Source organism: Camponotus vicinus, unplaced genomic scaffold, assembly GCF_025532165.1.
Source record: "Camponotus vicinus isolate PSW18456_S1 unplaced genomic scaffold, iyCamVici1.0 SCAF_14, whole genome shotgun sequence".
NCBI classification, from domain to species: domain Eukaryota; kingdom Metazoa; phylum Arthropoda; class Insecta; order Hymenoptera; family Formicidae; genus Camponotus; species Camponotus vicinus.
The window spans coordinates 9,773,179-9,797,779 of record NW_028141950.1 but is presented as its reverse complement, the minus strand read 5'-3'; the positions used below and the strand labels follow the sequence as shown (position 1 = coordinate 9,797,779).

General features: G+C 31.0%; 1 protein-coding gene, 1 non-coding gene and 2 pseudogenes across 2 annotated transcripts; 1 reads left to right on the top strand and 3 right to left on the bottom strand.

Annotated features, from left to right (window-relative positions):
• The window catches only part of LOC145965675 (uncharacterized), a 33,565-nt pseudogene extending 11,032 nt beyond the window's left edge, over nt 1-22,533 (bottom strand).
• On the bottom strand, nt 5,171-5,244 carry Trnav-gac (transfer RNA valine (anticodon GAC)). Its single transcript has one exon. It is a non-coding gene; the product is annotated as a tRNA-Val (tRNA).
• Nucleotides 6,686-18,138, top strand: LOC145965776 (proto-oncogene tyrosine-protein kinase ROS-like). Its single transcript, XM_083089454.1, has 10 exons — nt 6,686-6,968; nt 8,601-8,742; nt 9,301-9,394; nt 9,534-9,860; nt 10,094-10,396; nt 10,621-12,068; nt 15,938-16,042; nt 16,228-16,445; nt 16,714-17,187; nt 17,455-18,138. The coding sequence occupies exons 1-10, from the start codon at nt 6,822-6,824 to the stop codon at nt 17,800-17,802; spliced, it is 3,606 nt and encodes a 1,201-aa protein (XP_082945580.1). The 5' UTR covers nt 6,686-6,821; the 3' UTR covers nt 17,803-18,138.
• Nucleotides 22,534-23,887: 1,354 nt separating the features above from the next.
• On the bottom strand, nt 23,888-24,601 carry LOC145965674 (uncharacterized; annotated as a pseudogene).

Sequence of the window (24,601 nt, the reverse complement as noted above, 5' to 3'; positions counted from 1 at the left end):
AGCATCAGGAAGTTTATTTATTATTTCATTGTATATGTCAGGAAAGCATTCTGTGTCTGTTTGTGAATTTAAGCCGTTACGTTGTCGTTTAATATAAATCATTTCAGAAATTAACCTTTTGTAATAAAAGGTTTCTCTGTCTAAAATCTTCACGTCATCCCATTTAAAATCGTGATTAAAATTCAATCTATGTTCTGTGATGGCAGACCTATTCGTTATATTTTTATTAATATTCTTCTTGTGTTCATTTATCCTAGTGCTTAATTTCCTGCATGTTTGTCCAACATATGTTGCATCACAACTCTCGCATTCAATCTTATAAACAACATTAGTGTGAGAGCCCTTTGGAATAACGTCTTTATGGGCTTTTATGATCGCATTAAGTTTGTTAAGACTAAAATATGACAAGACAGTATCCGTGTCTTTTATAAAGCTCTTCATATTATCAGTCAAGGATGGAATGAATGGAACCGCAAAATACGAAACACTCTCACTGTCAATTTCAGGTTTACTAGCGGAGTCATTATGCAACAATTGGCGAAGTCTCTGATTAATGTTATCAAATATAAATTTTAAAGGATAACCATTATTAAGTAAAATCCCGATAATATCTATTATGTTATTCTGATGAAACCTAGGGTCCGACAATCTGTAGGCCCTGTCAACCAAACTAAAAATTGTACCTCTTTTCTGGCATTCAGGGTGTTGTGAGTGAAAATTCAGATATCTACTGGAGTACGTTGGTTTATGGTACCAATTAAAATGTAGTCTATTGTTTTCGGATAAAATAGTAATTTCCAAAAAACTCAGAGTCTTATTATTTTCGACTTCAATGGTGAACTGTAGTCTAGGATTAAATGAATTAAAAATGTTTAGAACGCGGTCAACCAAATTGAACGGACAAGCAGTGATAATATCGTCAACATATCTAAAGTAGAATGGTGGTGTAAATCCAATTGTATTCAAGGCTTTATTTTCCAAATCCTGCATCACTATATTGGCAATAATTGGAGACAGAGGAGAACCCATCGGAGTACCAAACAATTGACGATAATATGTATTATTAAATGTAAAGTAAGTAGAATTTAGTACAAATCTCACCCCCAGTAAAAACTCAAGTTTGGGAAGGTCCGTGTATTCTTTAATATAGTCCCATCTATTTGAAACACTTTCCATAGCAAGATCCACAGGTATATTAGTGAATAATGATACTACGTCTAGAGAAATGAGTTTGTAATTTTCTTCTAGATGTACGTTCCTCAGTCTGTTAACCAATTCAAAACTGTTTTCAATATAGCTGTCAGCCGTAGGAAAGCCTTTGATCATAGTTTTGTGTAAAAATACTGCTAACTGGTAAAGGGGAGTGTTAACGCACGATACGATCAGTCTGAATGGGCAGCCCGGCTTGTGCACTTTCGGTAAACTGTTGTGCACTTTTTATCATAATACATGTAAGAGGTTTGATGGAAAACTCAAACGAATTTTAGATAAACAATATAAAAGACCTGACATTAGACCAATACACTATTTTAGACCATTTAATGTATCAAAGACATCTAACATTGGAACTTTACTTACTAATCAAATTTTGCCTAACCATAATAATGACAAAATTATCATTGATATCAAACCGTCCCTGTTTTCTGGATTTGAATATGATATATCAAACATCAACAACAAATGGTTTATTAACATGTCATCAACTCACGTCCCAGACAATATAAAAAGTTTTTTACAGCTAGGCAGAAATTTTAGCTTACCTGTAACTAATAGGACAAAATTAACTACTGAATTTATAATCAATTATGAGAATAATCTTAGGAAACTTCCAGTTTTTAAACGAACGACGGTTCGAAACATATCCATGAATTTGATCAATGCCATATCTTCCTTCCAATATCCTCTTACTAAAACTCATAATTGTTTGCTACAACTGAACGTCATCACAAAAGAATTTCTCAAGAAAAACCATAACTTAATTATCACGCGGGCTGATAAAGGCAACATCACGGTTGCTCTTGACAAAGATGAATATATTCGTAAAACAGAAGAGTTACTCAATGATAGAGAGACGTATGCTGTTGTAAATAAAAATCCCATTAATAAATTAATATCTAATTTACGTGAACTACTAACAAGATGGAAAAATAACGAGTATATTTCACTAGCATCGTACCGCTCCTTGTCATTTAGTGAAGGTACCCACCCACGTTCTTACAGTTTACCGAAAGTGCACAAGCCGGGCTGCCCATTCAGACTGATCGTATCGTGCGTTAACACCCCCCTTTACCAGTTAGCAGTATTTTTACACAAAACTATGATCAAAGGCTTTCCTACGGCTGACAGCTATATTGAAAACAGTTTTGAATTGGTTAACAGACTGAGGAACGTACATCTAGAAGAAAATTACAAACTCATTTCTCTAGACGTAGTATCATTATTCACTAATATACCTGTGGATCTTGCTATGGAAAGTGTTTCAAATAGATGGGACTATATTAAAGAATACACGGACCTTCCCAAACTTGAGTTTTTACTGGGGGTGAGATTTGTACTAAATTCTACTTACTTTACATTTAATAATACATATTATCGTCAATTGTTTGGTACTCCGATGGGTTCTCCTCTGTCTCCAATTATTGCCAATATAGTGATGCAGGATTTGGAAAATAAAGCCTTGAATACAATTGGATTTACACCACCATTCTACTTTAGATATGTTGACGATATTATCACTGCTTGTCCGTTCAATTTGGTTGACCGCGTTCTAAACATTTTTAATTCATTTAATCCTAGACTACAGTTCACCATTGAAGTCGAAAATAATAAGACTCTGAGTTTTTTGGAAATTACTATTTTATCCGAAAACAATAGACTACATTTTAATTGGTACCATAAACCAACGTACTCCAGTAGATATCTGAATTTTCACTCACAACACCCTGAATGCCAGAAAAGAGGTACAATTTTTAGTTTGGTTGACAGGGCCTACAGATTGTCGGACCCTAGGTTTCATCAGAATAACATAATAGATATTATCGGGATTTTACTTAATAATGGTTATCCTTTAAAATTTATATTTGATAACATTAATCAGAGACTTCGCCAATTGTTGCATAATGACTCCGCTAGTAAACCTGAAATTGACAGTGAGAGTGTTTCGTATTTTGCGGTTCCATTCATTCCATCCTTGACTGATAATATGAAGAGCTTTATAAAAGACACGGATACTGTCTTGTCATATTTTAGTCTTAACAAACTTAATGCGATCATAAAAGCCCATAAAGACGTTATTCCAAAGGGCTCTCACACTAATGTTGTTTATAAGATTGAATGCGAGAGTTGTGATGCAACATATGTTGGACAAACATGCAGGAAATTAAGCACTAGAATAAATGAACACAAGAAGAATATTAATAAAAATATAACGAATAGGTCTGCCATCACAGAACATAGATTGAATTTTAATCACGATTTTAAATGGGATGACGTGAAGATTTTAGACAGAGAAACCTTTTATTACAAAAGGTTAATTTCTGAAATGATTTATATTAAACGACAACGTAACGGCTTAAATTCACAAACAGACACAGAATGCTTTCCTGACATATACAATGAAATAATAAATAAACTTCCTGATGCTTAAGGTCATACACAGAAAAATTTATACCAGTATAATGATCGTTTATCTATCATTTATATTTGTACCTTCGATGAAGGAAGTAACATATAGCTTTTAATGGATTATTAGATTGGTATTCGTATATAGTTCATAAAGTTTTCCAATGACAGATAAATTATCCGTATTCATCATGATATTGTAAGTTACTCTTTACTCATTAAACTTTACATTGTTAATTTGATGTAAATCACTGATAAGTGCAACAATTTCTTAATTTGTATTTACTTAATTTAATTTTATTATTTTTAATTTTAATTCTGTTCACCGGTTATTGTCTCATGTTAATGTAATTTCTTGAATCAACTGTATACGAGTGCACTTAATTTTAGTCCGGCTAATGATCTGGTGGTTGACAAACGTCCATTAGAACCACACAAATTTGGGCTTATTAACCTAAATTTGTAGTGTCCGTTTCCTCCATGGGTCTAACCGTAAGATAATCTCCCTACCGTTTTACTGCGATTTAGAAATTTATATACATGTTCATTGCGTAAAACATTTGTATACTTTCCGAGAATAATATGCGCTGAAGATGACTTAAATACAAGTCGAAACGTCCGCTTTTAAATTGTCTAAACATCATTGTTTTATTAAATTGAAGTTTTAACTATTAATGTTTTCTACTGGTCCTTTTAATCTGTACAACTCGTTACTAATAATGATCTCCTGCTCTCCATGCCTATCTTAATCATTTATTTTATTTACTTATTTAATTATCTTAGTTATTCTTAACACACAGAATTATTCTTAATTATTCTTAGCAGAATGTTTCTTTAATAATATAAAAATATTTTCGTAAATAAAAATGTTATATATCATCTAATATATGAATGGACTGAATAAATCACAAAAATTATTTTCAATTATATTTCACGTAATTAAAGTGTTTATCACATTTTTTGGATATAAAGAAATTGATTTATAGAGGGAGAAAGATGGAATTTGATTGGATGCACTAATGCACACTGGTGCATAATAAAGACTGTCGTATATAAAATTATAATAGTAGAATTAAAATAATAAAGTAATTAATATTATAAATTTTTCTATTCTATTCTATTATATATTAAGTATATTATACTAAGTTAATATTAACTAAAGTTATATATAATATTAACTAAGTTAATATTAACTAAAGTTATATTATATATGTTATTATATTATAAGGTTATTCAATGCAAATAATGATAATAATAGCTCGTACAATTAATTATATTATTTATTTTAAATAACTATAAGAAATTAGGCTCTGTATATTAAACATAAACTTAAATTTAAACGGGCAGTAAAAGCTAAACGCGGATGGTAGTGCGTAAGTTCAACGAGAATTAAGTTTTCGTTGAAACTTATTTGTGTACACAGGGCACAAATTTTCTTGGTACGATACCAAGCAAATTTAAAATAATTTTCAATTCGAGACTTTATTTTAATTATTATCCCTCTTTTCCCCCCCTGTAATGTTGTAGGCGAGAAAAATATCGTGCCGAAAGTCGCTGAATCGGGAATCGAACCCGAATCTTTCGCTTGTCGGGCGACTGCTCTTACCACTGAGCTATTCAGACCCTTCAACTCGATACTTCTCGGTCGCCTACAAATATATATTAAATTGAAGAATAACGCCATCTTCCGCCGGCGTGAAATTTAAATAACTATAAGAAATTAGGCTCTGTATATTAAACATAAACTTAAATTTAAACGGGCAGTAAGAGCCAAACGCGGCTGGTAGTGCGTAAGTTCAACGAGAATTAAGTTTTCGTTGAAACTTATTTGTGTGCACAGGGCACAAATTTTCTTGGTACGATACCAAGCAAATTTAAAATAATTCTCAATTCGAGACTTTATTTTAATTATTATCCTGAATAGCTCAGTGGTAAGAGCAGTCGCCCGGCAAGCGAAAGACTCGGGTTCGATTCCCGATTCAGCGACTTTCGGCCCGATATTTTTCTCGCCTACAACATTACAGGGGGGGAAAAGAGGGATAATAATTAAAATAAAGTCTCGAATTGAGAATTATTTTAAATTTGCTTGGTATCGTACCAAGAAAATTTGTGCCCTGTGTACACAAATAAGTTTCAACGAAAACTTAATTCTCGTTGAACTTACGCACTACCATCCGCGTTTGGCTCTTACTGCCCGTTTAAATTTAAGTTTATTTATTTTAGTTATGTATGTGCTACTGTAAATTTGTACTTATTTATACTAGTTCAAAAACGGTGTTACGTATCGCTTGATTCAAACTGCATTATGTGAATGTACAGAAAACGCATAAACCATTTTTTTTAAATCCATTCTTACTTTTCTTATAATCAGAATATCTTTTTATATAGTAAACATGCCCCTAGGCCAAAGAAAAGATACTCAGAAATAAATTAATGTAAAAAGTTTAATATAAAATTCAAATTAAACAATTATATAGACATATAATTATTTTTATTTATAGAACTATTTTTGTTTTATACATATATAATCTATTTGTCAAACATTTTTTAAAGATTTTAATTCTTTTTGGAATAACGCCAAGTAATTCCGTAGAGAAATATAAATTACAACGGAATGTGCAGCTAATTAGACGTCATGGCCAGAGTCCGGATCTTGGTGTCGTTTTCCCCACTCCAAGTGCATGCTAGCGGCCGAACGCCGCGAAAAGCAGTACCGTCTATGCCGGTCTAATGATAGTAGCAAAGAGGGCACCGTCGCGTAGAAAAAAAAATATATATATTAACATAGAATATATGTTTATTTAATATTATACATAATATATAAAATAATATAATAAAATAATATATATGTATATATTATATAAAATATAAAATAATATAATAAATCATTATATTTTCTTTTTCTACGCGACGGTGCCCTCTTTGCTACCATCATTAGACCGGCTTCGACGGTTACTGCTTTTCGGCCGCTAGCATGCCTATGGAGTGAGGAAAACGGCACCAAGATCCGGTTTCTGATTCATGGCAACACATGATCAGATTGATTATTCGAAGTCAGTTACTATGATCGCTAGCCAAAACACGTTACCGCGTTACTTATCGTTTGATTCAAACTGCATTATATGAATATCACAAAAAATTATGATAACAACTAATTGAGGATTCATCGGAAACCGATTGAGTGCAAACGTTTACGAAAAATGCAAATTATGTTTGGAACAATTTTATGTGTTTTATTGAAAGGTTTAGTACTGACAAAGGCAACTATCACGCCGGAGGATTATACCACTTCAAACAACCTCCAGAAAGAAAGTGTTTCCATGTGTCCAAATTTAAATTTCACTCAGGTAAGAGATATTTTTCGCTTGATTAAGAGACAGTTGAATGTTATTGCAGTTATATATAGTAGTGTAACTAAAAATGAATGATAATAAATTATATATTCTATCTATATAATAAGATAAGATAAAATAAAACATTTCAATATAAAAAGAAAAGTATGTACGATAATGTAAAAAAAAGATGGATAAAGTTTCGAAATTTTCTTTACAAATGAATGTTATATACTATATTAAATTTAATTAAAACGGTATTTTATAAAATTTGACTGTATTATTGTCTCTCTCTCTCTCTCTCTCTCTCTCTCTCTCTCTCTCTCTCTCTCTCTCTCTCTCTCTCTCTCTCACTCTATATATATATATATATAATTATTATTTCTAAATATAACAATTTTTAAAATTAATGAAATTATGTATTATTATCTCTCTCTCTCTCTCTCCCTCTCTCTCTCTCTCTCTCTCTCTATATATATATATATATATATATATATATAATTATTATTTCTATATATAACAATTTTTAAAATTAATGAAATTTTCTGTCTACTATCTGCTACATTAATATATACATACGATAATACTCCAATAGATTTTTATGTCATTTTTCTTCAATTTCAAAAATTTCTTTATCTTTCTAGATATTCTTTATCTTTCTATTTATGATATATATAATATTTATTGATATATAGTAAACTTTATTGATATATAGTAACCTTTACTAATGTAGATTTTATTTTATGTAATTAATTTAGAAAGTTAGCATTATTTCTTTGTGTTAAGGATAATTATATAACGGCACAGAGCTACTAAATATCGAGATAGAAAATCTGTCTAATAAAAAAACCATTTATCAAACATTCTTCAAGTTGTATCTATTAACGCTAATATTTCGATCGACAATATATTCAATAACAATCACTAGAATTTATATTAATTTTCATTGTACATATATCCATTTATATACAATTATATCCACATATTTTTATGGAGGCATTATCGGTTTATACTATCATTTCCAGGATTTGTTTGTGTTAAAAATGTAACGATATTCCAGAAAAAACTTGACAAGGTTATAAATAAACGAATTTATATATTTCTATGACTAATATTTAATAACTCTAAAGAAACAATATTTTTAACTTTTTTATTCTTGAAGTACAAACATTAATAAAACTTTAATAATATCGGCAAATTTTTGAAAAGAAATTTGAGTTACGGTAAAATTGAAAGGAGTTAACTAACCTATGGTGAGAAAAAATCAAATCGTTAGACAAAATTGTCTTAATAATTGCAAAGGCTACACTTTCGCTTGCATTACTTGCTGAAAGCTGTTATGAATCCTCATTGACTCTCGTTAACCTGTTGTTGATTGATTTTATTTTTAACATGAGTTATGTTTGATATTCAAGATGTCTTAAAAAAAATAAATAAAAAATGGATTTTACGATATGAATAAAACTACATCATAATTTATATCATTTATGAATGGTATATATCAAACCGGTATTATTAAGCAAACAAAAAACGAATGGCAATTTTTTGTTTAATTTTATAATTTATATAATTTATCATTAAAAGCACCAGAAACAACCGCTTCAACGATATTCACTTAATTCTTTTCGTATGTTATACTTTATGAAGGATATTTCAATATCCGAGAAAAGTGATCATCATATACTAAATTTCAAATCTGACCGGAGTCATTCTGATAGTGCTGCGAGAAATGAGCGAGAAGTCGATGAAGTTACACTTCTAAATATTTCTATTATCCCAGAATTTAACGGTAAGTTGCAAAAAATGCAAAAAACATTAATAACAAAATCTATGACGAAAAAGTGTAAATAATTTAAATTGAAGAGAGAGTGGAAATCAAATCTAAAAATATCTTTCAGTAGTGAGAAGAATATAAATTCTAATTCCGTCCAAAAAAGAAATAGAAAAGCATAATATAAACAGTGTACATAAAAATTGTCATAATTTAAGGTAAAGTCAATTTTATTAAATTGCTACTTTGTTTTAAAGCAATCGCAAATATTACACTTCTGATTTCTTAAGCTATAGGAATTTATCGAAAAGTACTTGTCATTTTATTAAAAGTTATTTGTTCGTTTTTGCTATGAATTAACGATTACTTTTCTAAATCTTGAATGGCGCAAAAAATTCTTATATTACATTTTTAAAGGTCAATGCTGTACTAATTTCCATATTTTGTAGTTTACATTTATTTTTTCTCTTTTCTTTATTTTCACATTAAATTGTTCTTTCTGATTTACTGAGATAATCCACTTAATCTTATATATAATTATGTTAATACGAGTATGTATGATCTTAAAATCTCTAGAAAACAGTTTGAACAAGCCAACATCTCTCAGAGCATTTGTACAATTTGACAGTCAATTCGCAGAAAAAGTAAACGACATTTTTGTGACATTGAGGTAAGGAATCTAAATTCTCAGTTTGTATTCTTTCATTTTTCTCTGTTTTTCTTAAATTCAACGACATAAATATATCAAAATGTTAATTCTGTTATAATTTTGTTAAATATAAAATGGCTAAAATTTTATTTTTTTACAGATGGAACCAACCTGAATTTACCGATGAAATAATACAAGGGTACACAGTGCAATGTTCTTTCATCGAGGACTTAAAAGAGATTCAAACCTGCGACGATAAAAATATCACAACTACAAAATTGGAGCACACGATGCACAATCTAATATCTAACACGACATATTATTTTCGAGTACGTGCGCATACTAAAATTGTTGTTGGTCGTTACACGGATTTTATCAATGTGTCGACTACACATGAAAATCCAATACCTAAATTATTAGTCATATCGGATAAAGGTATGGAAATATTGGACGTGGATTTAAACATTACTAATTTCGTAATGTCAGAGTACGTATACTGATAAAAGAAAAGTTATAATTATCATAAATTATTTTTAACACTAGCTATAAAGTTAAAGTTATTATTATTATGCACAGGTTTATTATTATCAACATTATAGTAGTAATAACTATTATAGTAGTAATAACTATAAAATTAGAAATCTTAACTATAATTTTTTACTATACAATTATAGTTCCTTTTTTTCAGATCAGTAATAGAATATAGCTCCTTTTTTTCAGATCAGTAACATGTGCCGCTTATTCGATACAGGAACATAGAATTTATTGGCTAACAGAAAGAAACCTAATGACATTGAAGATTAATGAAAATAATATCACAAAAATAGCTAGCTTTGATAATTATCCATATAATCTCTGCATTGACTGGGTAGCAAGAAATCTATATATAACCTCTCAAGACTTAGACTACTTTTATATTGTAAAGTTCGACTTAACAATGTGGGAAAATGGCATAATTAAATTTGATGAGATTTTCAAATCAAAAATTTATATTCTCCGTTTAAGTGTATCACCGTCTATGGGGTACGTTTACTACCGTTCACCTGAAAAAATAATTTTCCATTAAAGATTTACGCAAATTTATAATTTTTCTATAATTTTACGTAGTTTTATAATTAAGATCATAAGTAAAAAGAAATAATAAGTTATAATATAATTATAATAATCTCGAAATATCACTACATATAAGTTTCTGTTTTTGTTAAAATAATGTTTTATAATGAGTAAAATAATTACATATTTTTTAGAACTTTATATCACGTATCATACAATTGGACGCATACAGAATATGATATAATGAAATATCATCTCGATGGAAAAATCGAGCAAATTGTTCGAATAAATGCATCCTTTTGCCTACTTCATTATTTAATAAATTCTTTTCGTGATATGATAATTGATAACATGAATAATGAGGAGCCGTTAATTTACTGGTTAAGTGACATTTACATAATTGTAACAGACATTAACATTTCTATATGCAATGCGATTTTACACAAGAAAAACATAAGTGTAAGTGATACCTTTTACTTCCAATCTATGACGATTGACAAAACAAACATTTACATCTTAGTAAATGATCCGTTTCCATATATACTCTACGTTTTGAAAAAGAAATATGCAAATCTCACGAGCGTAAATGCAGCCGAATATGTTGAAAAGATAATAATAAGTTCAGATAATAATATGTTTTATAAAATTTACGCTTTTGATAAATCTTTACAACCATATCCTCCAATGAGATGTCTGACACCTGACGAAAAAGTTTATAATTTTGAGAATGTGGATGCAGCGGCAAACACCATCTTTGTGAGACCTCTTCCGGAGCCGGCTGTAAAGAGTGGATGCAAAAAATATAATTTACCAACTACTATATATAATATCTCCGTAAGCTGTTTAGACAACAATCTCAACAAGTCTGAGAAATTCAATGTGCAGACGAAATGGGAGCAATATTACAATATTAAGGGCTTAACACCATTTACAGAGTACAAGTTGAAGTTTACTTTAAGCAATTTTTACTTTGATCAATTATCAATAAATCCATTCGATTCGAATGTGATAGCAAGAAAAACTAATTGGGGCAAGTTTAATGCACCAGAAAACGTAAATGTTCTAGCTTTGACGCCTACTATAGCAGTAGTTCATTGGATGCCACTCAAGAAAGTGAACTGCATGGCCGTGAACTACGAAGTGCGTTGGAAGTCAGTTACACTAGTGAACGGCACGCAACAAAAAAGCAAACAATTTATCAATATGCCGAAACGTATGGCAGACGGCAGATTTTTCACAAAGATTATCTTGTCGCTATCAGTACAATATTATTTGATATACGTGGGTCTGTATCCAATTAATAATAGAAATTACTACAAGGAGAGTTTAAGCAAGATCGTTCACATATACTCAGAACCAAACAATATTACTTTGAGCGAGGTCGACATAAATAGCATGGACATTTCATGGATCTCAAAAATCAATCTGACGGTCTCTCCCACACTAGAGTACAAAGAGAATGCAACAGTAAAGTGGCTAACAATGAATTATATTAAAATGAATTATAACAAAGAAATAATATACCATGTCGGAAATTTAAAATCGGGAACTTTATACAAGTTTCGCTTGATATTGAGATATCCCGAATATGAGGAAAATTTTACATGGCCGGCTGATGAAAGATTTACTTTTTCAACACTTGGTAAGCAAACAAAGATACACATACAATACAATAAGATTGCATGAATATATTAGAAGAATAATTTCATTGAGTTATTGTTATAAGATTGTGATGAAGTTAAGATGTTCGCTTTTTACAATGAAACATTGTAGCAATATTACAGTGTAATATATTGGAAAGAATGCAATGTTATTGCAACCATTTAATAATATTACGTATAAAATATTTTTGTTTTTGATGGATAAATATCTTGGAAACATTTAATTAAATTAAAAAGCTTGATATAAATAGAAGTTTGCAATATCTAAGATAATCATGTCTAAGATAATATATTGCAAAATTGTATTTAAACATAATCATATAAAATAAAATATTATATTTTTATACAAAATTACTTTAAACTTTTACTTACGAATCACTTTTTTTATTTTAAATGTTTTTTATACTCTTATAATGGGATATATATATATATATATATATATATATATATATATATATATACAGGGTGATTCTGAATAACTTTATGTTTTTGCAAAAACATAATCTTGACCGAATTCTAAGACGATTTTTCTTTTGGCAAAATTTCGTGTAAAGCATAGTTTTTGAATTATTAAAGGAAGTAGTTAACGTATGACGGGTCGAATACAAGAGGCAGGCAAGGGTGGCGTGATTCACCGTCAGACGCGGGCGCTCACGCGGGGCGCCTTCGGCGATCAGCTGGTCGCTATACAATGCACGGACATACATGCGAATACATACATTCTCTCTCACTCTCTCTCTCTCTCTCTCTCTCTCATTCGCTCACTTACCCGTGGTTTTTTTTTTTTTTTTTTACGAGGGGAAAATGCATTTTATGCATACTCACCGGTCGGTCCGGTGAGTTATGTGGGACTCGAGTACCAAGTCGAATTACCAACTCGGTACTCCCTACCCACTAAAAACCCCTCTCTTTTCACGAATTTCCTTTGACACACTGTCCCTCTGACTTCCCGAGATCTGTTTTCACATAACGTCAAAAAATAGTTATTATTATCTTGTTCGATGACTTTTGATGTATTGCTGTAATTGCTTGAAGGAGAAATGAATTTTCCGATAGATCGTACGTTCTCAAATTTAACGTAGATATCACGTTGCAAAAGACAAGAAATCCACACTAAATTATTAACTGAAAGTTTTTCTTCTTTCATGAACTGTATTCTTTTATAAACTTTAACGTAATCACATTTATTTACTCACTCGATGAGACGAGAAATTTACTAATGACTCTATCACTAATCACTATTAATCACTGTCGAATAATAACTATTGGCGATTAAAAATCACTCGATGAAAGAAACACGCGCGGACACGTTACTACACGACGCGACGACGCGACAATGCGACGGTAATTATTCGGCGACTGCAAGCAGTTTTTTTTCCTGGTAGGTTGCGGTAGGTTAATGTACTACTGGCGCTATCGAACGCGATCATGTGTTCGATTGAAGAATGCGGTAAACATAATAAACATTTAACATATTAATATTATTATTATCATGAATGTGTGTGATATCCATACATCGTATGATATCTATTTAAAAATTAATTAGATTAAATAAGTGTTTTTAAAATATTTATTACTTTTACTATTATCTTAAATAAATATTTAATATTAATATTTTATATGATAATAGTAAAAGTAATAAATATTTTAAAAACACTTATTTAATCTAATTAATTTTTAAATAGATATACGATGTATGGATATCACACACATTCATGATAATAATAATATTAATATGTTAAATGTTTATTATGTTTACCGCATTCTTCAATCCAACACATGATTGCGTTCGATTGCGCCAGTAGTACCTTAACCTACCGCAACCTACCATGACAAAAAACTGCTTGCAGTCGCCGCGTAATTATCGTCGCATTGTCGCGTCGTCGCGTCGTGTAGTAACGTGTCCGCGCGTGTTTCTTTCATCGAGTGATTTTTAATCGCCAACAGTTATTATTCGACAGTGATTAATAGTGATTAGTGAGAGTCATTAGTAAATTTCTCGTCTCATCGAGTGAGTAAATAAATGTGATTACATTAAAGTTTATACAAGAATACAGTTCATGAAAGGAGAAAAACTTTCAGTTAATAATTTAGTGTGGATTTCTTGTCTTTTGCAACGTGATATCTACGTTAAATTTGAGAACGTACGATCTATCGGAAAATTCATTTCTCCTTCAAGCAATTACAGCAATACATCAAAAGTCATCGAACAAGGTAATAATAACTACTTTTTGACGTTATGTGAAAACAGATCTCGGGAAGTCAGAGCGACAGTGTGTCAAAGGAAATTCGTGAAAAGAGAGGGGTTTTTAGTGGGTAGGGAGTACCGAGTTGGTAATTCGACTTTGTACTCGAGTCCCACATAACTCACTGGATCGACCGGTGGGTATGCATAAAATGCATTTTCCCCTCTCTCGTAAAAAAAAAAAAAAAAAAAAAAACAGGTGAGTGAGCGAATGAGCGAGAGAGGGGGGGAGAGAGAGAGAGAAAGAGAGAGACAGACAGACAGACAGACAGAGAGAGAATGTATGTGTTCGCATGTGTATATGTATGTGTATAGCGACCAGCTGATCGCAGCAGGCGCCCCGCGTAAGCACCCGCGTCTGACGGTGAATCGCGTCACCCTTGCCTGCTTCTTGTATTCGACCCGTCATACGTTAACTACTTCCTTTAATAATTCAAAAACTAAGCTTCGGACGAAATTTTGCCAAAGGAAAAATCGTCTTAGAATTCGGTCAAGATTATGTTTTTGCAAAAGCATAAAGTTATTTAGAATCACCCTGTATATATAAACATTATAATTATAGAAATAATTAAACATTACTAATTATATTTTTATTTAAAAGTTTTAAAGATCTGTTATAACTATATACAATAAAATAATGAGATACCGAAACATGTATCTTTACTTTAGACGGCACACTTTATAATTAACTCCGATAAAACCTATGTCATTTTTTATCATCACATTTGCGCTGAAGAGGGCCCAAAAATAGGGTCGAAACGTTCGCAATCTTTTCATTGTAATTTGTTCGATACTTATTTATTTGTATAATAAATAACTGTGTTATAAGGTCGATACTTGACTAGTATTACTTTTAAAACTGATTGGTTTAATTTTATATTTCGAGTCTTATATTTTTAATAATTATAACTAATTTTTAATAATTATAACTAATTTTTAATAATTATAACTATATATATTTGCATGTGAAAAATACATAAAAATGCATAGAAAAATATAATGATAGATATAATAGTATCCATATACTTAATATAATAAAAAGATATATTATCTTTGAAGATTAATATCGTATTCGTATATGAAGAGAAAATATATCATAAAATATATTGTAACATTGATATAAAATGTTACCTATATTTTAATAAAAAAATAGCAATGCTTATCTTTAGCTTAGAATTATATTTAATCGACTGATATTATTTCTGTGTCATTATTTCATTTGACTTCTGCAAAAAAGTAAAATTCATCGCATATATACAAATATAAAAAAATATATTATTACATTATTTTTATAGATAAATTAAAGAGGGTTATAATTTTAAAATGTTTCTAAAATATAAATATCATATTGCTAATGTTTAATTCATACTTTGTTAATTTATATTTCTACAATGTTTCTGTAATGTTGCATTGCAATATTGTTGCAAAGTAGTTGTAACATTCTGTGCTGCGTAGATATTAAAATATTATGTGCTAATTTCTTTAAATATGAATAGGCCTAAAATTTAAAAAAATTAAATTTTTGTAATAAAGTTATAAGTAAAAATAAATTTGTAAATACATACACACACGAAGATATTAAAATTATATTTTTGCTTAATATAGATATTTTGAGCACTCCTGGAATAATAGCGAAAAAATATTACTTATTATTGATGTTAAGTTTTATCGTTATAGTTACTATAATCTGCGTCTGCTACCTTTATCGTTGTAAGTATATTTTATGTAGATATCGACTTGAATTGTAGATTATACATATATATATCTGATATAATATCTACAAATTTACTGAAAATAGTAATTTACTTATATAAAACTAAACGAATAAATTAACTAAAAAGCAGTAGATTTTATAATACATATTATTATATAATTAAATCGAAATTTTATAACAGTGTATCGTCAACGCAGAGGTAATAATGAACAATTTTTATCTTCAACAATGACCGATGTAGAATTGGCGATTCTACGTGAAGTACCTTACCAAAACACTCAATTCAATATGACTTACAATCCTATGTTACATTGTAATCCGGATGAATGTGCGATAACTAAAATCGCACGTAAACAAATTACATTTACAAAACTTATTGGTAGCGGCGCATTCGGAATGGTAAAAATTAATTTTTTCAAGCAATGTTTCAAATTAATTTTTGGATCAACAAAACAGATATGTATTTTCTAATAAAGATATAAATTACATAAATTTTTATAATAGATTATAAGTAATATAAAATTTAGATGAGGCAACTAACATGCACTTTATTATACATTTTTCGTTGAATTATTTAATATAAAGTAAAATATAATATTACTTGACATTAAATTATATACATTTTCTAATGAAGTACGCATGTAAATTTGTGTGAAATATTTCGCAGGTGTTTCAAGGAAATGTGAAGAACTTAGAAAGATCGGGCACAGAGATATCCGTTGCAATAAAAGCGCTTCGGAAAGATGCTTCTTCCCATGAGAAAAAGAATTTGTTAAAGGAAGCCAAGCTTATGAATCATTTTCGACACAAACATATAATAAGATTGTTGGCCGTTTGTTTAGATGGGGATTCTCCTTTACTAGTGTTGGAATTGATGGAAACTGGTGATCTGTTAAAATATTTGAGAGAGTGTCGAAATTTGCAAGCGTCAGATTCGCCTGCTTTGCGTTTGCAGGATTTGCTCGCCATGTGCGAAGATGTTGCGCGAGGTTGTTGCTACTTGGAAGAGTTGCGTTTCGTACATAGAGATCTAGCGTGTCGCAATTGTTTAGTATCTTCGAGAAATCGCGAGAATCGTGTCATCAAAATTGGAGATTTTGGACTAGCTAGAGATATCTACAAGGATGATTATTATCGCGTGGTAATAAATATAATTATGAAAATACAATTATGAAAATACAATTATGAAAAAAAATTAATGATTAAAAAATGAATTCTTTTGAAAATACTTTCCATTTTTTTATCATAATAGTATCGTGCATTGTTTCTTTAAGTAATATATATAGAATATAAATAGTTTTTATTTATACATAGCAAGAGATAAATGAACGTTTTTCATTTTTGCACATATTCTAAAAATGAACAACTTGAACCAGAAAATTAAATTTTTGTTAAAATCATGTTTTAGAAAGGACAAGGTTTGCTTCCCATTCGCTGGATGGCACCCGAATCTTTGATGATCAAAATATTTACTTCTCAAAGCGATGTTTGGTCATTTGGGGTATTAATGTGGGAAATTACATCGTTGGGTGAGCAACCTTATATTGCCAAGACTGATGAAGAAGTGATAAATTATGTACGTGCTGGAGGCAGGTTGCCGATGACTCTTAACTGTCCGTCACCATTGTACCAGTTGATGCTACGTTGTTGGAGTACAGCAGATGCTAGACCAAATTTCAAATTTTGTCTGAAAAATATTATAGCATTAAGAAAGAACATAGAAGATGCTTTACTGAATCCAGTCGATATTATTTAGCCGATATAATTAAATTAATGTTTATCTTCTTTTCCGTACGATTCAATAAATCTTAATGTAGGAAAAATATTTCTAGAATATTTCTAAATTCATTCTGTTATTTTCAGATTTAATCTTAATATTAGATTTATCAATGAAGATAAAAGAAATTTTTTAATCTTACCTTCCATAAAATTTTGATTATTAAAAAATATCACATCCGTTTTCATAATTGTAAACAACGTAATATAATGATATATCTAATTTGTATTTTTGAGTAATCGAAGCGAAACCTAATAATTGCGATTATACAGGGTGAGCCATTTTAATTAACGCACGCAATTATTTCGGAAACAAAGCATTTTAGAGAAAAATGTTTCAGACAAAAGTTTTATGGTTTCGAGGGGGCCATAAGATGGTATCATTGGTTTGACCTTGAAGAGTTATTTGGAGGTCACATGAAGGTCACCTTCAATTTCTTAAATGGAACCTACTATTTGTCATTGCATATTCTTGTAGCTTATCTCGAGTGCTTTCCAAAACACTATAATTAAGTACCTTTTCGTTAAGTACTTTTTGAGTTATGAGGCTTGAAATAATTTCTTAATTTTACATAAACCGTAAAATATCTTGTAAAATATTCATTTTTCGATTATCTTACCTTAATACTTTTACGTACAAAATAATGAGAGGAATCAACTGGTGTAAAGAAAACACATAGTTGTTTTGAAGAAAAAATATATAATTTGCAATTAACAATTCCATATTTTTTCTTAAAAACAACTATGTGTTTTCTTTACACCAATTGATTCCTCTCATTATTTTGTACATAAAAGTATTAAGATAAGATAATCGAAAAATGAATATTTTACAAGATATTTTACGGTTTATGTAAAATTAAGAAATTATTTCAAGCCTCATAACTCAAAAAGTACTTAACGAAAAGGTACTTAATTATAGTGTTTTGGAAAGCTCTCGAGATAAGCTACAAGAATATGTAATGACAAATAGTAGGTTCCATTTAAGAAATTGAAGGTGACCTTCATGTGACCTTCAAATAACTCTTTAAGGTCAAACCAATAATACCATCTTATGGCCCCCTCGAAACCATAAAACTTTTGTCTGAAACATTTTTTTCTAAAATGCTTTGTTTCCGAAATAATTGCGTGCGTTAATTAAAATGGCTCACCCTATATATACAGGGTGACCCATTTTAACTTAGGCAGCCAAATAACTCGAAAAATAAGCACACTACGAAAAAATGTTTAGAATCAAAATTTTGTCATTTCGAGGGGGACGTACAATGACGTTAAAATGAGCCCCCCCACCCCTCCCCCTGGGCGGTGAGGGGGGGGCAAGTTTGAAATCTTAAATGGGAACCCCTATTTTTTATTGCATATTCGGAATCTTTGGCTAAAAACACATACAATTTGTCTGAAACATTTTTCTCGATTCATGATAGATGGCGCTGTAATCGACGAAATTCAATTTCTTCGATTTCTCTTACTGAGAACCCATGCTTACGATTCTGCAATAAATTAACAATAAAAATACCACGTTTTCATCGTTAATACTCGAAATTAGTCTTAAAACAAACTTCTCATTATTTTTTATTACTCATTAATTACTTCTCAAGAAACTGCTTTTAGCGTAACCCAGGAACAACGTCGTGGACGTAGCAGTTTTCTGTTCCCTTCGGGGTGCTTGATTAACGTGAGTCCCCTTGCCTCTCACAATTCGGGGTGCTTGAACGTGTGGTAACCCAGCCAGTGAAGGCAAGGTCGTGTGGTGATCCAGCCAGTGAAGGCAAGGTCGTGTGGTGACCCAACCAGTTAAGGCAAGGTCAAGTAGTGACCCAGTCAGTGAAGGCAAGGTCGTGTGGTGACCCAACCAGTTAAGGCAAGGTCAAGTAGTGACCCAGCCAGTGAAGGCAAGGTCGTGTGGTGACCCAACCAGTTAAGGCAAGGTCAAGTAGTGACCCAGCCAGTGAAGGCAAGGTCGTGTGGTGACCCAACCAGTTAAGGCAAGATTGCATTGTTATCAGCTCTCTCCGCATGGAGGAGATGCTCAAAGTGTGCACCATTATTTTCTAAGGATAACAGTAATCGACAGCGAAAGTTACGTTGTACATTTTCTAGCATTAAAGGAGTTATAGCTTCACAAGCTCTTCTTATTCTTTCCATCATATTCAATCTTGTCGTTGGAGCTTTACTATACACTGCATCTTTAACGTATCCCCATAAAAAGAAATCAAGGGGGTTCAAATCCGGTGATCTCGGAGGCCACAGAACTGGTCCACCCCGCCCTATCCACCGATTTGGGAACCTTTGATTCAAAAACATCCGTACAATACGAGCATAATGAGCAGGAGCACCATCTTGTTGATACCATAAATTTAGTCTAACTGCAAGGGGAACATTCTCTAGGTATGCTGGCAAATCATTTTCGAGGAATTCTAAATACATTGGACTATTAATTGGACGTTCAAAAAAATGAGGTCCAATGACTTGGCCATTGCAAATGCCTACCCATACATATAAACTCCAACGATGTTGATTAAGCACCTCACGATACCAATGTGGATTTTCTGGTGACCAATAGTGGCAATTATGCCTATTGAGACTACCATTGCTGATGAATGTTGCTTCATCACTGAAACAAACATTACTAAAAAAATCTGGATTCTGATCTAACATCTCAAGAGCCCATCTACAAAATTGTACTCTGAGTACGTAGTCGGCCTCACTTAATTCCTGTACCAGAGTAATATGATACGGATGGTAATTGACTGATCGTAACAATCTATGTGCCGTAGTTTGAGGGATTCCCAGTTCTCGTTCTATTTGACGGGTACTAATATGGGGATTTTGATGAACCATAGCCAAAACTGCGAGCAATCTAGGGTCATTATTATTATGAAGTCTATTCCTTCGCCTTTCGCGATGAAGTGGATTATTACGAGATCTCCTTTCAATGTTTATAATTTGTTGATCAGTAGGATGGCGGCGATTTGGGAATCGCTCCGCATAAGTACGGGCAGTAAGTCTGTAATTTCTACCACATTCGCCAAAGGTTATAAGAATATCGACTACTTCTGTAGGCGTATAATTTGCCATTTTACCAGAATTTTATCAGAGTACAAATGTTAAAAAAATACATAAACACTTGTGACTTTGGCACTAAATGGACAAAATTTTGGAGGGATACTTAGAGGAACTCCATCAGATGGAAAGTCCAAAATGTCTCGGTACTTTGGACCATTCAAGTTGCCTAAAGGGCAGGTTACGCTAAAAGCAGTTTCTTGAGAAGTAATTAATGAGTAATAAAAAATAATGAGAAGTTTGTTTTAAGACTAATTTCGAGTATTAACAATGAAAACGTGGTATTTTTATTGTTAATTTATTGCAGAATCGTAAGCATGGGTTCTCAGTAAGAGAAATCGAAGAAATTGAATTTCGTCGATTACAGCGCCATCTATCATGAATCGAGAAAAATGTTTCAGACAAATTGTATGTGTTTTTAGCCAAAGATTCCGAATATGCAATAAAAAATAGGGGTTCCCATTTAAGATTTCAAACTTGCCCCCCCCTCACCGCCCAGGGGGAGGGGTGGGGGGCTCATTTTAACGTCATTGTACGTCCCCCTCGAAATGACAAAATTTTGATTCTAAACATTTTTTCGTAGTGTGCTTATTTTTCGAGTTATTTGGCTGCCTAAGTTAAAATGGGTCACCCTGTATATATATATATATATATATATATATATATATATATATATATATGTATATATATATATGTATAAACAATATTTTTTTCAACATGGTAATATAATTAATTTTCGACATTATATATAACCGATAAGTACAAAATGATTGTAAAATTTATGAGTGAAAGGGGAAACGCGAATAATATCTTCTATAATTAGTTGTGAATGTATAAATATAATAATATAATTATTTTTGAATTTATAACAGTTATCATGTATGAATTTTTACATCATTCGGGATAAGTATATACATATATTTTATCTTTATATTTAATGACTTACTTTATATTCAAATTATATTGATGATTACAAAAGTATACAATTGTAAAAATGAACTATACTTATTGCTCTATCTCCACTAGCTATATTTAATAAAGCTAATAATGTATAATATTTACACACAATTACGGTCTATCGTTTCGCAAGATCACCAAATACTGACAACGTTTTATAGATATGTATGATATTATGCATTGTAAAAAATATTAAACAACATATGAGATTATATATATAAATATACATATAGATGTACAAGTACATATATATTATAGTATATTAAATACAATGATGATATATTATATACACTACCTTTATTGAATTTGTAATATTTCGATATTCATAATCGATATCTATATCTTCAATATCACTTCTTAATCATCGTGATAAGAAATTCATCAAGTTATTGATTTTCCAATTGTGAAGTATATCACAATGATTATTTATCAATTCACAGAAACGCGGAAGCTTGAACATCATCTTTTGTATTTGCTGGAAAACGATAGACACAAGATTTCAATTATAGAATAGAAAATGAAAAGAATTTTACTTATTGCTTATAAAATATTTACTCGTTGACTAACGTATTCTTTACAAGAATTATAATTGATCGTTATCTTCATCAATTATTTCTTATTAAAATTAGTAAAAAAAAACTATATATAAAAAATTGCTTACCGATATATCATATAATAGATCCATTGGATGCATAATGCAACAATCCATTGAACATGTGCAATCGTAGAATTAATCGTAATATAAGAGATTTTATATAATTCATCAAGTTTGATTCATGAAGTTGAATTCATGAAGTTACAGGAATATATCAAATGATCTTTCTCTCTTCCGAAATTTTAATAAATTAATTAATAAATTAATCTCTTTAATGAAACACATGCCATTTTAATGTGATTTTATTATACAAATACCACAAAAACAAAATATGACGAAAAAAAATTCTCCCTCTCTTTCTGTTCTCGATATCTTTATTAAAATTTTCTACGGATAAATTTCTATCTTCATCTATTTACTTAGAGGATTTTTTTTAGTAGTACCTTTTTTAATTTGGAATAAAATATAGACATGTTTAATTTGTTGTTAGTTCTCTTAAACACGTGCACAAAATTCACAAAGATATTTTGATACTCTCCAGTTGTCACGATTGTAGAATAATTATTATTTTCTCGCATAAGGGCTTAATTTGAAAATGTAACTTTGATTACGATTAAATATTGTATACGAATTGTATAATTGTTATTAATAAATTATTGTAATCTTTCATTTAATATTTTTATTGTATGATTCTTCTTTACATAATTTTTATTGTATGATCCTTCTTTACATTTGATATTTAATGTCGAACGAAATATATAAACATGTCTTTTCAAAAGTATTAATACACTCGTTTATCTGAAATATTACGTCATACAAAATTAAAATAATTTTTTAGCAATGAGGTTTAAACGCATAATGACGTTGGTAAACGTAATATACGTTTACCTATTATTGTCACGACGAAATATGGTTTTATATATATAATGTATTTATCGAAAATATTTAATAAATCGAAAATATCTAATAAATCAAAAATATCTAATAAATCGAAAATATCTAATAATTCGAAAATATCTAATAAATCGAAAATATTTAATAAATACTGTTGTCTTATAAAGTGTTTATTCAATACTGCACATATTACATGAGAGATTAGCAAAGATTACAACAAAAAATAGAGAGCACATGCTCGCGCAGTATAGCATGGAAACCGGATCTCGCACAGGTGAGTAAGAAGAAAAGTAAAACGGTAGCGCGCGCAGCTGTGACGTCACGTCCGTCTCAGACTTCAATGCCACCTATGTCGACCCAACCCGCGAGTATTCAAACATATATTTTTCTACACTCCCACTTTGGGTTGACATACTTCTTTCTTCGCGATTACTCCAAGTTTAGTGCGTAAATATTCAAAACGATATATTCTCTGCTTAGAAGCTTCGTCAGAATGTCGGCGATTTGATTGTTCGTATTTATATAATCTAAGTCAAAAACCTTTTCTTCGTGCGCATTTCTAATGGTATTCTAAATGGTATCTTACTTCTATATGTTTTGTCTTACGATGGAATTCCGGGTTCTTTACAAGTTTTATTGCGCTTTGGTTGTCGACTAGCATTATTGGTTTTTCGATTTTATCTTTGACTAGACCGCGAAAAAGCCTCAAAACCCAGATTAATTCTCTAACTGTTTCGCTAGTTGCTATAGATTCGGATTTCGTAGTAGACATCGACACCGACGTTTGTTTTTGCGAGCCCCATACAATCGGAATTTTGCCAAATTTAATTAAAAACCCGGTTGTTGACTTTCTCGTAGTCTTATCTCCCGCAAAATCCGCGTCACTGTATGCCTCGAGTTTTATTTTATTTTTACTGTACGGAAACCAAAGCCCGTAGTCGCTTGTTCCCTTTATATATTTAAGGATACGTTTGATTACGTGCCAGTGAACCGTTTTGGGCGATTCGCAATACTGGCTAACCGCGTGTACCGCGTACGCGATGTCTGGCCTTGTAACGGTTGCCAGATACAAGAGACTCCCCACAGCTTCTCTATAGGGCGCTTGAACTGGTTCTTCCTCGTCGTTGATGTTCTGCAGGCTCAGATCCTGGTGCTGGTCAGCCAGGATGGCAACCATGTGTGCGTCTTCCATCCGAAAACGCCGCAGTATCTTCTGTGTGTACTTGCTCTGATTTGCAAACAAAGATCCATCAGGTAGTTGTTCGATTTCCAT